Source organism: Suillus subalutaceus (assembly GCF_016647625.1).
Source record: "Suillus subalutaceus strain FC151 chromosome Unknown DFJ58scaffold_34, whole genome shotgun sequence".
NCBI classification, from domain to species: Eukaryota; Fungi; Basidiomycota; class Agaricomycetes; order Boletales; family Suillaceae; genus Suillus; species Suillus subalutaceus.
Window position 1 is genome coordinate 145,251 of NW_024540283.1, and position 16,063 is coordinate 161,313.

At 46.5% G+C, this 16,063-nt stretch overlaps 6 protein-coding genes across 6 annotated transcripts; 4 read left to right on the plus strand and 2 right to left on the minus strand.

The window, feature by feature from the left end:
• Positions 1–1,221: 1,221 nt before the first annotated feature.
• Positions 1,222–4,843, plus strand: DFJ58DRAFT_840138 (uncharacterized protein; the record flags this gene model as incomplete). The annotated part of the gene is made up of 14 exons (XM_041392580.1): positions 1,222–1,269; positions 1,329–1,430; positions 1,481–1,678; positions 1,732–2,078; positions 2,109–2,147; positions 2,406–2,607; positions 2,697–2,814; positions 2,838–3,101; positions 3,162–3,347; positions 3,401–3,513; positions 3,576–3,711; positions 3,847–4,152; positions 4,204–4,302; positions 4,464–4,843. The coding sequence occupies 14 exons, from the start codon at positions 1,222–1,224 to the stop codon at positions 4,841–4,843; spliced, it is 2,538 nt and encodes an 845-aa protein (XP_041245472.1).
• A 3,906-nt stretch (positions 4,844–8,749) lies between these two features.
• DFJ58DRAFT_840139 (uncharacterized protein) lies at positions 8,750–10,068 on the plus strand (the record flags this gene model as incomplete). The annotated part of the gene is made up of 4 exons (XM_041392581.1): positions 8,750–8,769; positions 8,795–9,243; positions 9,460–9,595; positions 9,801–10,068. 4 exons carry the CDS (start codon positions 8,750–8,752, stop codon positions 10,066–10,068), a joined length of 873 nt encoding a protein of 290 aa, XP_041245473.1.
• A 130-nt stretch (positions 10,069–10,198) lies between these two features.
• Positions 10,199–11,565, minus strand: DFJ58DRAFT_780165 (uncharacterized protein; the record flags this gene model as incomplete). Its single annotated transcript, XM_041389731.1, is given in 7 exon segments — positions 10,199–10,639; positions 10,688–10,705; positions 10,725–10,814; positions 10,865–10,890; positions 10,938–11,156; positions 11,216–11,333; positions 11,461–11,565. Coding segments are annotated over 7 exon segments (615 nt in total), but the record flags the coding sequence as incomplete, so codon positions are not given.
• Positions 11,566–11,926: 361 nt separating this feature from the next.
• Positions 11,927–12,382, plus strand: DFJ58DRAFT_283801 (uncharacterized protein). The gene is made up of 2 exons (XM_041379659.1): positions 11,927–12,002; positions 12,049–12,382. The coding sequence occupies exon 2, from the start codon at positions 12,079–12,081 to the stop codon at positions 12,325–12,327; it is 249 nt and encodes an 82-aa protein (XP_041245475.1). The 5' UTR covers positions 11,927–12,002; positions 12,049–12,078; the 3' UTR covers positions 12,328–12,382.
• DFJ58DRAFT_283807 (uncharacterized protein) lies at positions 12,382–12,991 on the minus strand. Its single transcript, XM_041379660.1, has one exon. The coding sequence runs from the start codon at positions 12,884–12,886 to the stop codon at positions 12,437–12,439; it is 450 nt and encodes a 149-aa protein (XP_041245476.1). The 5' UTR covers positions 12,887–12,991; the 3' UTR covers positions 12,382–12,436.
• A 2,593-nt stretch (positions 12,992–15,584) lies between these two features.
• On the plus strand, positions 15,585–16,010 carry DFJ58DRAFT_635735 (uncharacterized protein; the record flags this gene model as incomplete). The annotated part of the gene is made up of 2 exons (XM_041381279.1): positions 15,585–15,692; positions 15,744–16,010. Coding segments are annotated over 2 exons (375 nt in total), but the record flags the coding sequence as incomplete, so codon positions are not given.
• Between the last annotated feature and the right edge of the window lie 53 nt (positions 16,011–16,063).

The following is a 16,063-nucleotide window of genomic DNA, read 5'->3' on the forward strand; positions in this document are numbered from 1 at the left end:
AAATATGATGAGTCAATGTGAGAAGGTAATGCTAAGTAAAAGCTTGCCTTTGACACTGTATCGATAGCTGCATATATGTGAGCATTGCGACAAAGCTGGACCCGGTTTGCTGGTGGGAGATTGAATGACAGCATGCTATCGTTTCTCCTATGGAACCACCACCTAAGTTGACGTAGTGGGGGCTTTTGAGATAAGACGCAATCTCCTTAACCCATGCCCCAACATTGAGAGAAGGGGAGGCGGCATCTATGTGAGGAGTGGCAAGGGCTCCAATGAGGGCATCAGGCAGGTAATGTGGTTGGAACGAACTGCCCTAGCCCGTTCCCTCCAGTTCGCATTTGCAACAAGGGGGTGCCCGCCATGAGGACAATTGGGGCCAAGGGGGGGGACGTTGCCATCGTCAGGACGAGCATACGGATGTTGACGAACCTTCCTGGTATCTGGTCGGATTGCACCACCTTCAAACTCATCCCTCTCCTCTCCATCATCTATACCTACAACCTCATCATCATATCCAATGTTGCTGTCAGGACCAACACTGTCTTGCAAGAATAAGTCAACTTCTTCAAAGTCACTGATGGTGTGCTTGTCCATGGGAAGGGTTCCATCACCCACAAAAGGTAAGGGCGAAGGCATCATGCCAGAAACCGGTGTTGGAAAGGCAGATGTTGGAGGTGGTGTTGAAGGTGGTGAAAGGGAAACTCCGGTATGAATGGAAGAACTCGGGGTTGGAGGGGTGACGATATGATGAGGGCGCAAATTGTATACTCTATGTAGCAATGATGACAACATGTCACTATGGTGCCGCGCCTGAACTAAACCTAAAAGCACTTGCTCAAAGAAAATAAGTTCTTCTGTAGTTAGCTGTAATGTAAAGATTTTCTGATTGCACATACTTGAGTCTGCGTTGGGAAGTATTGTCGGCAAAATCCGAGTTGGGCTCATCATTGAATCACCTGTGATCGGACGATGAGCAATGATTTCCCATGCATGTATCCCATAATTCAGATTATCTTCTATCCATCGATAAGGCAGAATGGTCAACTGCGGAGGTAAAGAACCCTTCGCTGCGGTTGATCTATCATGATTACAGATAGGTGAGTAGAACTTTGCATTCTTCATCAGAGAACTCACCATATAACTTCGCATATCTAGCTCGTCCTTCCTCCCTTACGCAAGCTCGTCCTTCCTCCCTTACACACTTCAAATCTTCGAGTGATCATGGATGCTAGTAGAGTCCCAGACCATGTCAGAGTTGCAGGTGTTAATGTGAGCGCTATGATTTCTGGCTGAGTAATCAGCGCCTATGTTCACTCTCTTGGAAACAGAGTGCTGCGGCAACCTCTGCTTTGTCTTCCGGTCACTACAACTTCAGGGAGAAAGACCTCACATTGCGGTGTTTGCCTACAAACGGCCTGCGCATTGTTAAAGTGAGTTCGTCTCTGTATCGTTATTGCAGTAAAGCTAAATAATATATCAGATGCAAGGTCTGTCAGGCTTGTCTCACCGAAATATCGAACAACATGTGACACACGCTACCGTGGACGATATCCTTCGCAAAGAGATTGCGGTGCCAGATGAAACCCAGAGGTATTCCATAGATGCTACCTTGGTGGTATGGGGAAACAAGGCGTGGGTTTCCAATGCCGGTTTGCGTATCCCTGAGCAAATGAATATTGTAAGTACCTCTTAACTCACAGGAAGTGGCTATTGCTCATATTCTTGGTGAAGCTTCTCGCAGTTCTTCAAGCGCTTGGTATCCTCGATATCCAACTGCCAGTGCAAATGCAGACAATGGTAACCCAGTGGAACGTGCCCAAACAGGATGCCCAGGATGACAGGCAAGTGATGGCAACCATTCAGCGTGCTATTGGAGAGATTCTAGACAGCAACATCACACCGCAAACAGTCAAGATTCGTCCAAGACCTTTGCCCAACCTAGTCCCTGGCCCAGATTTCAATGCTTCCGCACCACCGGCATTTCATGAAAGCGATGTCGCATATTTGTACTGGACCATTTCTGTAGTTGTCTGGGCATACCTTCGCTCTAGTTTTGTTATGAGCCACTTCCCATCCTCGTATGTTTCTGATCTTCCGGATCCATGCAGAGTCATCTCCCTCGCCCATAACTATGTCGCCCAGTTGTCGTAAGCTGGATATTGCCGTGGTTTATCACCGCACAGCTTCGCGTGTCTTGGAGTGGCATCAGATTGCTAGCATAGGTAAGATTCCATGACTCATTCTACCATTATCTTATCATTGAATCGCCAATCGTCATATAGGTGAAGTGAAATATGCTTCATCAAGCGAGCTCCGAGTCACAGCACTACTGATATGTCATTGATCAAAGCTGGTTCATGATGATGTCTTCTTACTCCCGTCGCTTCTGTCTTGGGTTCACCCAGTGCTGGTCCCCTCCTCACACTCTGCCTCACCGATCGTGGTGGGAACTGCACGACTAAAGATGTCAATGCTTCAAAGGCAGAGGACATCACAATTTTTATCCAGGTGGTCGCTCATTTCACCCTTGCTCCAGACGATGAACTTGGGGATGATCAATTCTTCCCAACATTCTCCAGGTCGTTTGAGATGACTTTCCCTACCATCGTCAAGGGCGATCCTAACAATACTTAAACAAGTTGATGATCAAGAGCCACCTCTTTCACTCATTCTCTTTCACTGGCAAAGGAACCCAGATCCTCCTTGCCAAGCCCGCCATTCTGTCCGCTGGCCAATATCCCCAACATGTTGTGGTGAAGGACTCCTGGCCCACACCCGCCGAAACGCACGAGGCCTACCTCATCAGGCATATACGTGAATGCCTCACGCAAACCAAGCACGGATGCTTGACTTCCCTGACATCCTTCACAAGTATTTCTGCCAATCTGTCAATCCCAACAATGGAGAGCTGGTGCATGAGGCTACCAACGTGCGACAGTCATGCGCAGTGATAGATCCAAATGACGGTGATGTCATGATGCTGCAAGAAATGTTTGAGCGTAGGCTGCGTTATCGTCTGGTTTTCAAAGACGTTGTAGTAGACTCTACCTGGTTTTCTTCCAGAAGGGAGTACCTCACGTGCATTATGCATAACTTGGAAGGTATGATCATTCAACACATCTCATCGAGACATGAAACTCATATCATCATACATTGTACAGCACACCTAATTCGCTGGAGAGAGTTGCCCAGGTTCTCCACAAGGACATTACGCCTTCAAACCTCTGGATTGTCATCGACAACTGCCTCTGCAGAGGCTGCCGTCCCTGGGTGGGTTGGCGATGATCCCCCTCTCCCAAGGCAAGCACAGTTAGGCGATTTCGGGCTTGGATTCAAGCCCTCAGACAGTTGCAAGTTTGCTGAGCTACTCACTGAAAAGCAGTGAAGACGTGTAGGATAGAGACTGGCGATGGTGGTGGCACAGGTGGGTTGATGCGTGCTGGCAACGCCACCATCAAGAAGGAGCATGCTGCCAAGCTCAAGGATAAGCCATCACAAGCGATGGATCGCTCAGTGAGTAATGACATTTGCCTCATGACTATCTGGCATCACTCATGAGTTTGATGTTGTTGCAGGGATCGCCCTTGTACATGAGCAACGAGACACTCACGGACCCATTCGGCCAGTTCATCGTGCACACCTCAAAGCACAACTTGGAGGGGTTCTGGTGGTCAATGTTGTGGGTGACCATCAACTGTGAAGGTCCCTACGGTCAGCTTGTTGACTGGCAGAACAATCGTTTCGAGAGGTCGAGCAACGCTGTGGTGATGTTCACTCATCCCTTGGCTCCCTGAACGCGACCACCCAAATGGCTTCGCAATGGGATTCAAAACATCACATACCAAGACATTCTTACGGACCGCCTCGCCTCGCTGGGCAACTGGAGGTTTTACCGATGCCTCATTCACCCCTTCTGGCGTGACCCTGCAATTCTTCGTGGGCTGGAAGAGATGTTTCGCATATTCATGCCCGCCAATCTCATCCGTGAGAGTGATGAGACCCTTGACACAGAACGTGATTTTGTTCCCTATGTTCCATTGGATGACTCAGCTGTGGGCGCGACTCATGAAATGATGATCGATATCATCAAGCGTATGCTCAAGGACATGAAAGATGAAGCTCCACCATCTCCCAAGGTTATTGAAGATGCACGTGAGCGTTACCAGGCAAGGTTGTGTCATGATTTTACCAATGATGATGCAGAGGAAATTTGTACTCGCCAAGAGTGTAGTGCCTCTCATGAATCCCGCCAATCTCAAAATAACAGGCACCCTGGCCTCATGATTCCCCCAGGCATTCCAGGTAGTTGATCCTCTCCTCCCCCTACTTTCGGCATCTTTCATTCATCTGGGTCCCCCGACTCCCCTCACTTTCTTGTGGAGGACTTGGCCAGTCTTCCTCGTGCATCTGCTGCCTCTCGGGCAACAAAGTCCTTTAACATGTCCTCCACACCTTTGGCTCAGGTCACTGGAAAAGGCCATACCTTGGGACCTACACACCAAAGCCAGGCAGGTCGTCTGCAGTGTCCGCGCCATCTCCTGCTGTTGACTCAGTGGATAGAGCGAGGCTCAGGACAGATACAACAATGTCTTTACCGTCTTCATCTACATCTACATCTACATCATCTAGGGTTCCTACGCAGCCTTCAGATACCCAACGCCTTCAATACCCCATCAGTCAGACTATCCTTGGGCCTGATTTTTTCCACGGCCTACCCTCTTTTAATCTCCATGGCTCCGCTTCCACCGGTCTTGTCCATACCACTCTTCCCGCCATACATGAGGATGAAGATGGTGATGAAAACAATAGGTCCAGGAAGAAACCGCGCTGGCAAGGTCTTTGATATCCATATGTTTTTGCAACGTTTGTAGTTCTCTCATGTTGTTCTCTAATGTTTTCCTAGTCATTCTTAGATTGTTTCCTTAGCTTCAATCGCATCATATGTATCACACTACACACAGATTGATATGGAGATCATTGTTTGGTATTGTTGTCATAAAATGCAGCAGTGATTCAACGTTGAGCAGACAAGCGTGCTCATCACAACTCACAATGACCAGACAACAATTTGTTGTTCCTAGGAACCTTCCATATCCTTGTCCAGCTTCCTGTGGTAAATGCTTTCAGACTGAACAAGGTCGCAATCATCATATCAGTACTGCCAGATCATGCGCTTGGTACAAGAAAGGTAAACTAGCTGAAGTCTGTAGTACTGAGCCACCAGAGGATGAGCTGGAGCCTGAAGATGTGCTAGGGGACTTATACCAGGAGATGTTTGACCTGGTCCCTGCTCAACTAGGTATGTATATGAATTTTTAAATAAATAGGCAGAAACTGAAGTATACGCCTATCAGATGATAATTATTATGATGATGATGGTGATGTTAATACGGAGCCAATTGCTGGCCCAGGACCATCCTCCAGACATGGACTATTGGAAGATAAAGATGATAACAGAGTAGAAGTTGTTCATTTGACAGCTGGAAAGGTCATTAGAATGGATTCTACGCTTCATGAAAGATGGCAAAAGCAATTTGGAGTGCAGAAGAAGAATGAAGAGGAAGAACAGGGTGCTTTTCATCCCTTTGAGAGTCGTTTGGACTGGGAAGTTGCTCGTTGGGCTATAGAGGAGGGGATAGGACATGGGGCTTTGGATCGTCTATTAGCTATTCCAGGGGTTAGTAGACTTATACTCTACAAAAATAATGACGTCCTACTGATCCAATACCAGGTGCAAGAAAAATTAGGTCTATCTTATCACAACACTAGAGCACTGCACAAGTCTCTGGACGCCATCCCTCCCAGGGCTGAGTGGCATTCTAAGAAGTTAGCCTTTGAAGATCGCCCAAATGACGAATACAATATATATTATCGGAATCCCATTGATGCTATACAATCACTACTTGGAAACCCTGTCCATGCCAAAGACATTGTATATTGCCCCAAAAAAATCTTCAGGGATCATACAAAATCAGTGAGAATATATAATGAAATGTGGTCAGGAAAATGGTGGCATGCTATTCAGGTATGCGTTCTCAGACATATCTAATATCAAGATTTTTAATGCAAAGTTCAGAATCGTCTACCAGTAGGGGCTGCTCTAGCTCCTGTAATAATTGCTACGGACAAAACACAGCTCACTCAGTTCTCCTCATCAAAATCAGCATATCCTATCTATTTGACGTTGGGAAATATTCCTAGAGCAATACGTAGGAAGCCATCTGAGCAAGCCTGCTTTCTACTAGGCTACTTATCAGTGGACAAGATTCTCAAGGACGATCTATCCAGTCGTGAAGTGTCTTCAAGAGCACAGAGACTTTTTCATGATTCCTTGCAAATTATCCTGGAACCCCTAAAATTAGCAGGTGCTGAAGGAGTGGAGATTACAGGTGGAGATGGATGTGTACGCCTCATCTTTCCTGTCCTTGCCTGCTATGTTGCAGACTACCCTGAACAATGTCTGGTGACTTGTTCAAGTATGGTACCTGTCCAAAATGTCAAGCTAGAACTGATGAGCTAGCAGAGCTCAGTCAGTCCGCTGTACGGACACAGACATGGACTATGGGCATTATTGAGGAGGCGAAATCATCTACGAATACTAGCTCTGCATTCAAGACTAAATGCATGAAAGCTGGGGTCGGAGGAGGAGTCTTTCTACCCTTCTGGTATGGTTTCCCTCACTGCAATATTCATCATTCTATAACCCCTGATGTGTTACATCAACTCTATCAAGGCATATTCAAGCACATGGTAGAATGGCTTGAGAGTCTCTTGAATGAAGAAGAACTGGACGCCTGTATTAGATCTCTTCCCCCATGTTATGGTCTACGTCACTTCAAGAGTGGATGGTCCTCTTTAGGTCAGATTGGAGGAAAGGATCGCAAACATATGGCACACATTTTGCTGGGCTGTATGATAGGCAAAGTTCCTAGAGATGTGATCATCAGCTATAGGTCATTACTGGACTTTATCTATCTCGCTCAATATCCTTCACATGACAACGACACACTGGCATATATGGAAAAGGCCCTCCAAGATTTTCACCGTCACAAAAATATTCTTTTCAATCTTGGAGTTAGGGAACATCTGGATATCCCAAAAATCCATTCCCTTCTTCATTATGTTGACTCTATCACCTGGTTTGGAACAACCGACAACTACAACACAGAAATGATGGAGCGTTTTCACATAGACTTTTGTAAAGAGGGATGGTATGCATCAAATCACCGCAATGAGATGCCTCAGATGATATCCTGGCTAAGTAGAAGAGAGAAGGTGATTTTTTTGAAAATATATTGACGTTCTTTGCTTACAATCTATATCATAGGCATCTTCATTTAAGGCCTATCTTAAAATGACACTAGAAAATGAAGAGGAAGAATTCACTTACTCTAGATTCAAAGATCAAAATATTCTCATTGCAAAATATCCAGCCAGAAAGAACCAGGACATTCAAGAAATTATGGAGAAACATGCCTGCCCTGGATTTCAACGCAGTCTAACCTACTTCATCAATTCCTTCAATAACAACAATATTGCTGGTGGACGACTCAGAAATGCTTCCCTTCCTTTCAGCTCTTTGGATGTCTTTCACGGTTTCAGATTTAGTCTGAATGATTTGGGCAATGAAGTTGATTTGCATCTGGAGAATGAGGAGATAGATAGCGTCAAGGCTAAACCCAAGAGCTCAGGAAGCCCTGCTAGATTTGATACCGTTGTAGTTATGATCAGTGAGGACTGTGAATCTACTGGATTACAAGGTAAGTGATCCAGTTTTTTTTTAAATACTTAAGATTGACTTTATCATTTTAGGTGCTAGGATTGGACGCTTGAAAGTAATTTTCAGATTACCCGTCAAGCTCTATGGTTCCTGGACAGCACCATCTACCTGGCCTTCTGAACCATTGGCATACGTAGAATGGTTTGCCAAACTAAAAACTGCTCCTGAGCCTCATCATGGCATGTATCTTGTTACAAACTCTGTACCATTAGCTGACGGTCATTTACCTGGAGCTATTGTCAAGCTTTCATCTATACGTCAGAGTTGTCATTTGATACCTGACTTTTCTAATGGTGTTCTTGCTGAATGGACTACTGATACAGTGTTAGATAAATGCAAAAGGTTTGATTTGAATAACTTCTCTAGCAAGTATTTGTATCAGACAATCTGGTAGACAATTTTTTCTAGTTACTCTGTTTTTCCTATAGTATCCAAAGTGATATTATGTTACACAGAGAAGTGCTATTAATATTTATGTCTGTCTTATGATGTAAGATAGCTATGTAAGAGATAGTCAAGTGACTATTACCTAAATAACTATAGTGTTTTTCCAGATGTTGGTCACGAGGAAAGAGACTACGACATATTGTCTGACATGTGGCTGAGCCTGGTGGACATGCGTACAGACCAGACAGTGCTTGCCACGACTATGGATCTTTGTCTTCCAGAGGGTGAACTCAATTTTGCGTTTCGTGATCGGTCCCTAGATGCTTATCCTGACTCTGTCTTGGAGTGGTTTTCACATTCCCTCCCTTATCACTTTCTTACCAGGAGAGCGAATGAAAATGGAGAAAGGACTCACCCCACAAGTGATATCAAAATTACTATCATCTCCATCCTCTCCATCGAATCAAATAATAGCCAATTGTACACTTCTTGCTTGTGTCATGGTCGGGGCTCAGGTTGACAAGAAAGACATAGTTAGGATCGATAAAAGGTGCCATCCACTCATTTGGTGGTTTTTTTGCCATGATTAACAAAGAAATCATGTAGTTCTGCTCTGCCTCGACTTAGGGAGTCTCTTGTGGTGCAGTTCCAAAAGGCTCTCTGGGCATGCGATGGAGGTGATCTTGACAAAGATAGCACAGGAGTTGCACGTCGGGCATGGAACCTCCTCAATATTATCTGTCGTATCCTCGAGCCTGGTATCCCCAAGTTTGCTACATATCACTGTAGTCCTTCATCTCACCCCATGCGGAACCTGGATGCATGCAGGAAGATTTATTCACGAGTGAGGTCATCCGAACAAAATGATCCCTCGGAATTGTTGGATGCTCTGCAGAATGCAATGCACTTCATGTTTGCTGCTGCCGCCATAAACCGTGACCCCGCCATGTTGGGGTATGCCCAGTTTTTGCCAGGCGATTCCCACTCACCAGAAGACTTCGACTGGCTGGTGGACTACCTAGACTACATCTATTCCGACGACCAAGAAGCGGCATATGACATCCTCTTGATACTAGGTAGCATGGGAGTGCGCTGCAGTCCCACTAAACAACATCTGTTTGTCGAGAGGCTGATCGTCTGCATGGACAGTAACATGCCCTTCCATTTACGCCATGCTGCTCGCAATGCCCGAGAAAAAATATCCTTGATCGATGCCATGGATGATAGGCTATGAGACATTGTTTTGATCAAACTCTTCCCCGCCATTCTGTCTGTGGTTCATCCCCACCCAGGTACAACACCCGCCAATGATGAACCTGACCCCATGATTGATTATCACCGCGACTTGTGCTATCTGGAACTAGTCTTTGCCCTCGCGAAGAATTCCGACTGGCACCCACATTTGTCTGGGGATCGCCACGTTGATCGGTGCATTAGCATGATTCCAGAGTACTGTGATTCCGAATCACCCACACCGCATGCCTTTTACATAGCTGGTATCCTTCTTTGAATCGCACATGAACAGAAGTCAGATACATCGCTCGATTCTGTTACAGAGCAGCAGTGGTGGGACATGATGAGGAGCACGTGGTGCAATTATCTCTATGACATTCACAACACATGTGATCTCGAGGTTCATTCTTGTCCTTGTGGGTGGCACAAAGAAGTATATGCAGACTCCTTTGAAATCTGATCTCGAGCAACTCATTGGAAATGTGGATCATGTTCTTGAAAGACTGGAGCAGGATATGCAATGGAAGAGGGAACTGCAGGAGACGCGCCTGGAGATGGTACCGGAGATGGGACTGGAGATGCAAGGTTTAGAGCTGGTAGAGAGGATCACCATTGCTGTGAAGGAGTTGAGGACTGCGGCCAGTAACAAGCTGGAGAGCTTTGATTGATAATTGCTTGCATGTTGTGCTAGTCTTGGAATCAGAGGAAGTCGTGGGCCAGTGCATGTGCAGAATTGGGAAGTATCAAGACATGAACGAAATCAATATTGAATTATCAGTCGTCTCTAACTTTGTGGACGCATGTCAGGCATGAGGAACAACGGGCATAAGATGGAAATATCTGGGAGATCAACATATAAATGTCAACCGGGGGAAGGTTGTTCGATGGTTAAACTAGACACTGTCACTGACGAGATTCTACACTCGGCTGCCCAGTCACATCCCTTGATCAATATGCACAGGAAGACAAAAACGGGGCGATTTATTGAATACCATTCATCTTCGAATCACAATCACCCTTCTTTGGCAAGGGTGTGAAGAATAGTACTGAAATCAATGAATTTGTCCACCGGAAGTGAATCAGTGTTGTCCTCGCACGTGGTGTTTTCATCTCCTTCCTCATGCTCCACGTCATTCTGCCTTTCAAGATGGACAGTTCCTGACAGGCTGTCTGCGTTTCCTTAGTATAGGTTTCACATTCTCAGCCTCCCTTTCCTGGGAAGTCTGGGCGATAGATGGGCTTCTACATATGAGACGTTGATGATACTGTCAAAGGACATGAACTCACCTCATGGAACGCAGTTGCCTGTTCAGACAAAGCTTACAATATGTAGGGCTGCAGCTTGGAGGTTGGTCAGCAGCTGGCTGCTGCGAAGCAATGCGAAAGAATTGTTGAATGCATATCGGGTCCAGAACTGCGACAAGGACTTCAGTAGTATGGTCGAGTAGTATGAATGATACATACCTCTGTAGACAATTTCTGAAAGACATCTGAGGGGATGCAGCGCGATGAAGGTATCTGGGATATGATTTATGACAACTTGACAATGCTGCACCTCTGTTTCTGAAAAATATGAGCGATAAGCCCACTTCTACATCTGAAAAGTCAGTGATTCTGTCAAAACATGCGAACCCGCCTTCATGGAGTGCAGCTGCCTTTTCACACAAAGTGATGATACCTACACCTGCAGCTTGGTGGTTCTTTAGTGACTGCTGCGGAACGATGCGAGAGGAACATTTTGGGATGTTTATCGGGTCTGGAACCGCAACAAGTACTTGAGTATTGCAATTGATTGGTATGGGTAATAGTATGTACCTCTGTAGCCAATTTCTCGAGGAATGAAGGTGGCCTGGATGCTCTGATACATATTGTTGATGCTGCTAGCGCATGTCAAATAACAATCATGCATGGAAGGAAATGTTAGGCCTTTGGTCTGTAAGTTTCAACCACCACATTCATCAATTGCACCACCAAAAAACAAAGGTTGAAACCAACAGGACCTACGGAACATTCATCAATTGCACCACCAAAAAACAAAGGTTGAAACCAACAGGACCTACGGAACATTCAGCAGTCGATATCATACGTGTAGCATCGAGATGAACGAAACTGGGCGGAACCACAACGCACTTCAGCAGGCGCGTTAGGGTCGGAGATGGACATTTTCTGAATGGCTGTCATGCCAGGAATGATCTGCTCTCGCGGTAGGGCTGTATGATGTGAAGGCCTGGAAGTTTCAAGTGTATCTTTGCAACAGATACAGTTCCTGGAGAGCGAAGAAGCTTGTCGTTTGTCGGCTCAATGACCAGGCTATGTCAAGATCGTCCAAGAAGTGGTTGACCAAGGTCAGGCCGATGTCATCCTTGTTGGAAGACCATAACACCGAAACTGGATTGGTGTGAGTGCATAGTATCGTATCTTCTCGCTCTTGTGTAAATCATATTGAGTAATCTCGTCGAACACGTTACTAAGATAAGAGCCAAGCCTTGCTGCAGGCCCATGTTTTAGTAACGCGTGTGGCTCGATGGCCTCACTGAGGTCAGACAACTTGAACGTCCCGCTGCTCTTCCTTCAACCTGGATCATGAGAAATCGAACACAAAGTATGTCATTGACATTCAAACATGGCTATCTTACTTCCGAGGACAGGTTTTAATTTGCAACTCCAACACCTCGGACATGTCAATGCTTCTCGACGTCAACAAAGTCCTACACGTGTTCGCGACGGTTTCAGGCGCCCAACCAGCTTGCTGTATACCACTGGTTATCTCTGTCCACCCAGACTCTTCCCAATTCCACTGGCTTTTATTTGAAGTTTGCATCCAAATATCTATAGCTCTCACTTCTTCATGTCAAAAACATCGACAGTGCGCGTGCGGCATTGCCCTCCTTGACCCGCCGACCCAAAAATATTTGATAAACCCATAACCTTGACCACACCAATGCATAATCACCCACCCATTGATATTTCAACCGCATGTGATCATCAGGGTCAAGTGGCTTTGTCTTTGCATACGAGGACTGTCCGCCTGATACGTCAGGCGTGGTTTATCATTGCATCGTGCATTCGCGTGCGACATCGCCCTGTTCCCGAATCAAAACACATTTGAAATAGGGTCAAGCCGCTTTGCCTTTGCATACGAGGTCTGTTCGTCCTGATACGTCGGACGTGGTTCATCGGTGCATTTGTGCGCTCATCTGTGCACGTACGACATTGTGCTCCTTGACCCGCGAACCCAAAAGTACTTGATAAACCCACTTGATGCATTACCACACAAGCACATACGACCCTGTCAAACCGACCAGACCAGTGCTCGCACACAGAATCCACGCAGTCATCATGGACTGGTGTATAACCATACAGAGATGCGCACACCACGCAGGTAGTCCGTTTCCTATCCACGCGGACGAGATCAAACATGATCATGATGCATGATGCGTTGCTCATGGAGCAAGTTGTGTACCAAGCATACGATGATGACCTCATGGGAGCCTATCGATGCTTCTGTGCATTGCACGGCATGACTCAGTCTCCCTTGGTTTTGAACTGTTATCTGATATCAGACCTATGGCTTATGATTCACAGGCCATCGCTTTCAAATGCTCTATTGTGATGTCAAACTGTTGTCATACGCTGTCGGCTGGATCTCACTGCACCCTGGGGCGTGTGTGTGTACTCACGCAGCGAAGTGGAAGCTCATCGGGAGCATATCCTGTCGAATCTAGATGCCAGTAATGGTATCCGTGAAAATGTATCCGGATCTGCTTGATGTTCTGCAACGCACACGCTTCTTTCATGTTTTGCATGGTCATAAGTTGTTATATGTTCGTCCCATATCTTCATGCTCATGGTATGATTTTGCAGGCTCGCCTTCACTGTTGATGGTTGTGTTTCTGTCAACGTGAGGCAGACCCCTTGGCTCATGCCAGGGTTTGTCGTCTTCAACTGGAGCCCTCGGACCATTGATGATTATTTTGCCCCTCCCTTCTTCGTGAAGGTCTTCGTCTGGAATACGATTTTGCGCCGTTTGGATTGAAGATAGGTCTCATTGTCATATTCCTTGATACTTTACATTTGTTCCATGTATGATAATGTATAATGACACTTCATCTTGGTCACTGTGGGCGTCTGCCCTCCTTGTTTGTCATCCTTCTCCGTACACCGTGCCTTGGACTCTAAGCGCTGGATTTGAATTTCCTTGCAACGTTGAAGGTCAGGCAGACCTTCAAACTATTTTCCTCGGCCAGCTCGAAGTTCACCGACGCTCAGTGCTCATCTCGTACAGGTCGCTTCATGCATCCAAGTCCTGGGTATATCAATGTCTCGCTATCGGCTGTAGTGGAGCCCGGCCATAATCAACTGCGCAATGTACCAGAACAACCGAATATCCCCAATGACCTTGTTCCAGCAGAGGAGAGCGAGAATGAAAGCTCTGAAAGCCTTTCGGGGATGGAGCAAAACTATATTCATCATCGAGCCGTCCTCTCGTGCGTGCGCCTGTCAAACGTGCCCTAGGTTCTTTAGCAACTGCTGCGGACCGATGCGAGAGGAACATTTTGGGATGTGTTTCGGGTCTGGAACTGTGAAATTGCTACTGATTAGTACGGGCGATAGTAGCTGATTTCTGGAGGATATCCTAGGAATGGGATGAAGGTGTCTGGGATGCTTTCGTGCATCTTGTTGATGCTGCTAGTGTGCGTCAAATAACGACCATGCGCAGACGCAAACGTTACTAGTAGGTCTTGGGTCTTAAGCTTTAAACACTACATTCATTAGTTGCACTACCAAAGAAAGTTGAATGGGACGGGACCTACGCAACCCTGGAGGACGGTCAATATCATATGTCGACATGAATGAAACTGGGTGGGAACAGCGATGCACTTCAGCAGGCGTGCTAAGGCCGGAGATAGATATGTTCTGCATCATTATCATGGTCTTGACTTGCTTGCACTTCGTCTCGCGGTAGGGCTATACGATGAGGAGGCCAGGAGGTAAGTCCGAACATTACCTGTCCTTGTCTTGAAAGTTGATACGGTTCCTGGAGAGCGGAGAAGCTTGTTTGTCGCCTCAATGACCTTAATGTCATCCTTGTTGGAAGACCATTACACTGAAACTCGATTGGCGTGAGTGCATATGCTGTTAATCAATCCTTCTCGCTCTTGTGTTAGATGCAAATGGTCTTGGGCAATGGGTAGTCTCGCCAAACACATTACGAAGATGAACGCCAAGCCCACATACATCCTAGTGACGCATGTGGCTCGATGGCTTCACTGAAGTCAGACAGGACGTCCCGCTGGTCGAGTTTGGCTTCCTTCAATATGATGGTAAGATTACTGTGAGAGCAATGTGAGAGAGATTGACAATGCAAACAAAGTAGGTTGTTGACACTCAAACAAAACCCTAACCCTAGACTTGGCTTAAGGTTCAGAAATAAGATTTGCAAGATGTTTGTCATTTACACCGAGATAGCGATGCTCACGAACACCCTCAGCGTCAATAATATACACGTGTTCGTGATGATTACAGGCGCCCAACCAGCTTGCTGTGTACCGCTCCTTATCTCTGTCTGGTCAGGCTCTTCCCAACTCCACTGGCTTTGACCCTGGGTCCAAAATTTGTTATAGCTGTCACTTCCTCATGTCAAAAGCATCCAGCACTACCCGCGCCGAGGACCAGAGCGCCCATATAGACGAGCAGCCTGCCACAGAACAGGATACCCTAGGACTCCCAGAGAATTCACAGTAAGTTGCGGCTTCCTGGGATCTGTCACCCATATAACAATAAGATAGGGAGCAGGAAAATGGCGGACCTTCAGAGGTGAAGCTACCATCAGAGATGTAAGTGGTTCTGCCCTGATACTTCTGTGTAACTCACCAGAACTGCAGCTCGAACACTGGGCCATCCCAGCCATCAGAACCTCACGAACAGGAAAGTGCTTCCAAAGCTGCAGCGGACGACGATTTAGTTCCGTAAGTCCCTAACAATGGCGTTTTCAAACAAGCTCATAATTTATCTCAGTCAGGCGGAAAAGGTCGTGGCGGAGAAGGACCAACCAAGTCTTGGCGAATTGTGAGCGAAAAATATGCCGAGCGATCGCAGCTAACGATACCTTGCACTCAGAACAAATATCATGAAGCAAGTATTGGATGTTCTCCAGGACTCGACGATTGCATCCAAGAGTGGTAAGGACAATCGGTCTCGTTTCTGGGGAGTGTACAAAAGAGTTGCGGAGGAACACGACGGCGAGTTTCTCGAGCGATACACTGGCGACATGGACATCGTTTTGGTCTTCGTAGGTTTCGCCTGCCTATCTTTGACTCGTTTGAGACTGATGCTTGATTAGTCCGGTCTTTTCTCAGCTGTCAGCACGTCTTTTATAGTGGCGATGGAGTCTAATCTTATTCCCGACCCCAGCGACACCACGAATGCCCTTCTGAAGCAACTCGTGTACATTGGACTCGGCAACTTCACTGCAGCGGGCTCCACGCCCTTAGACCCAGCATCTACGTGGTCGGCGACTGAGCCGGCTCTGAGGATCCAAATGATCGCATACGCAAGCTTGTCCATGAGTTTGCTAGCAGCATTCGGGGCCGTATTAGGCAAGCAATGGCTTGGCTACTACAAATCGAATAGATATGGCCGTGGCTCACAGGAGGAACGAGG

Excerpts from the sequence above, each read along its gene's own strand:
- DFJ58DRAFT_283801 (XM_041379659.1), top strand. The coding sequence starts at position 12,079 with ATGTCAATGCTTCTCGACGTCAACAAAGTCCTACACGTGTTCGCGACG.
- DFJ58DRAFT_283807 (XM_041379660.1), bottom strand. The coding sequence starts at position 12,886 with ATGAGGTCATCATCGTATGCTTGGTACACAACTTGCTCCATGAGCAAC.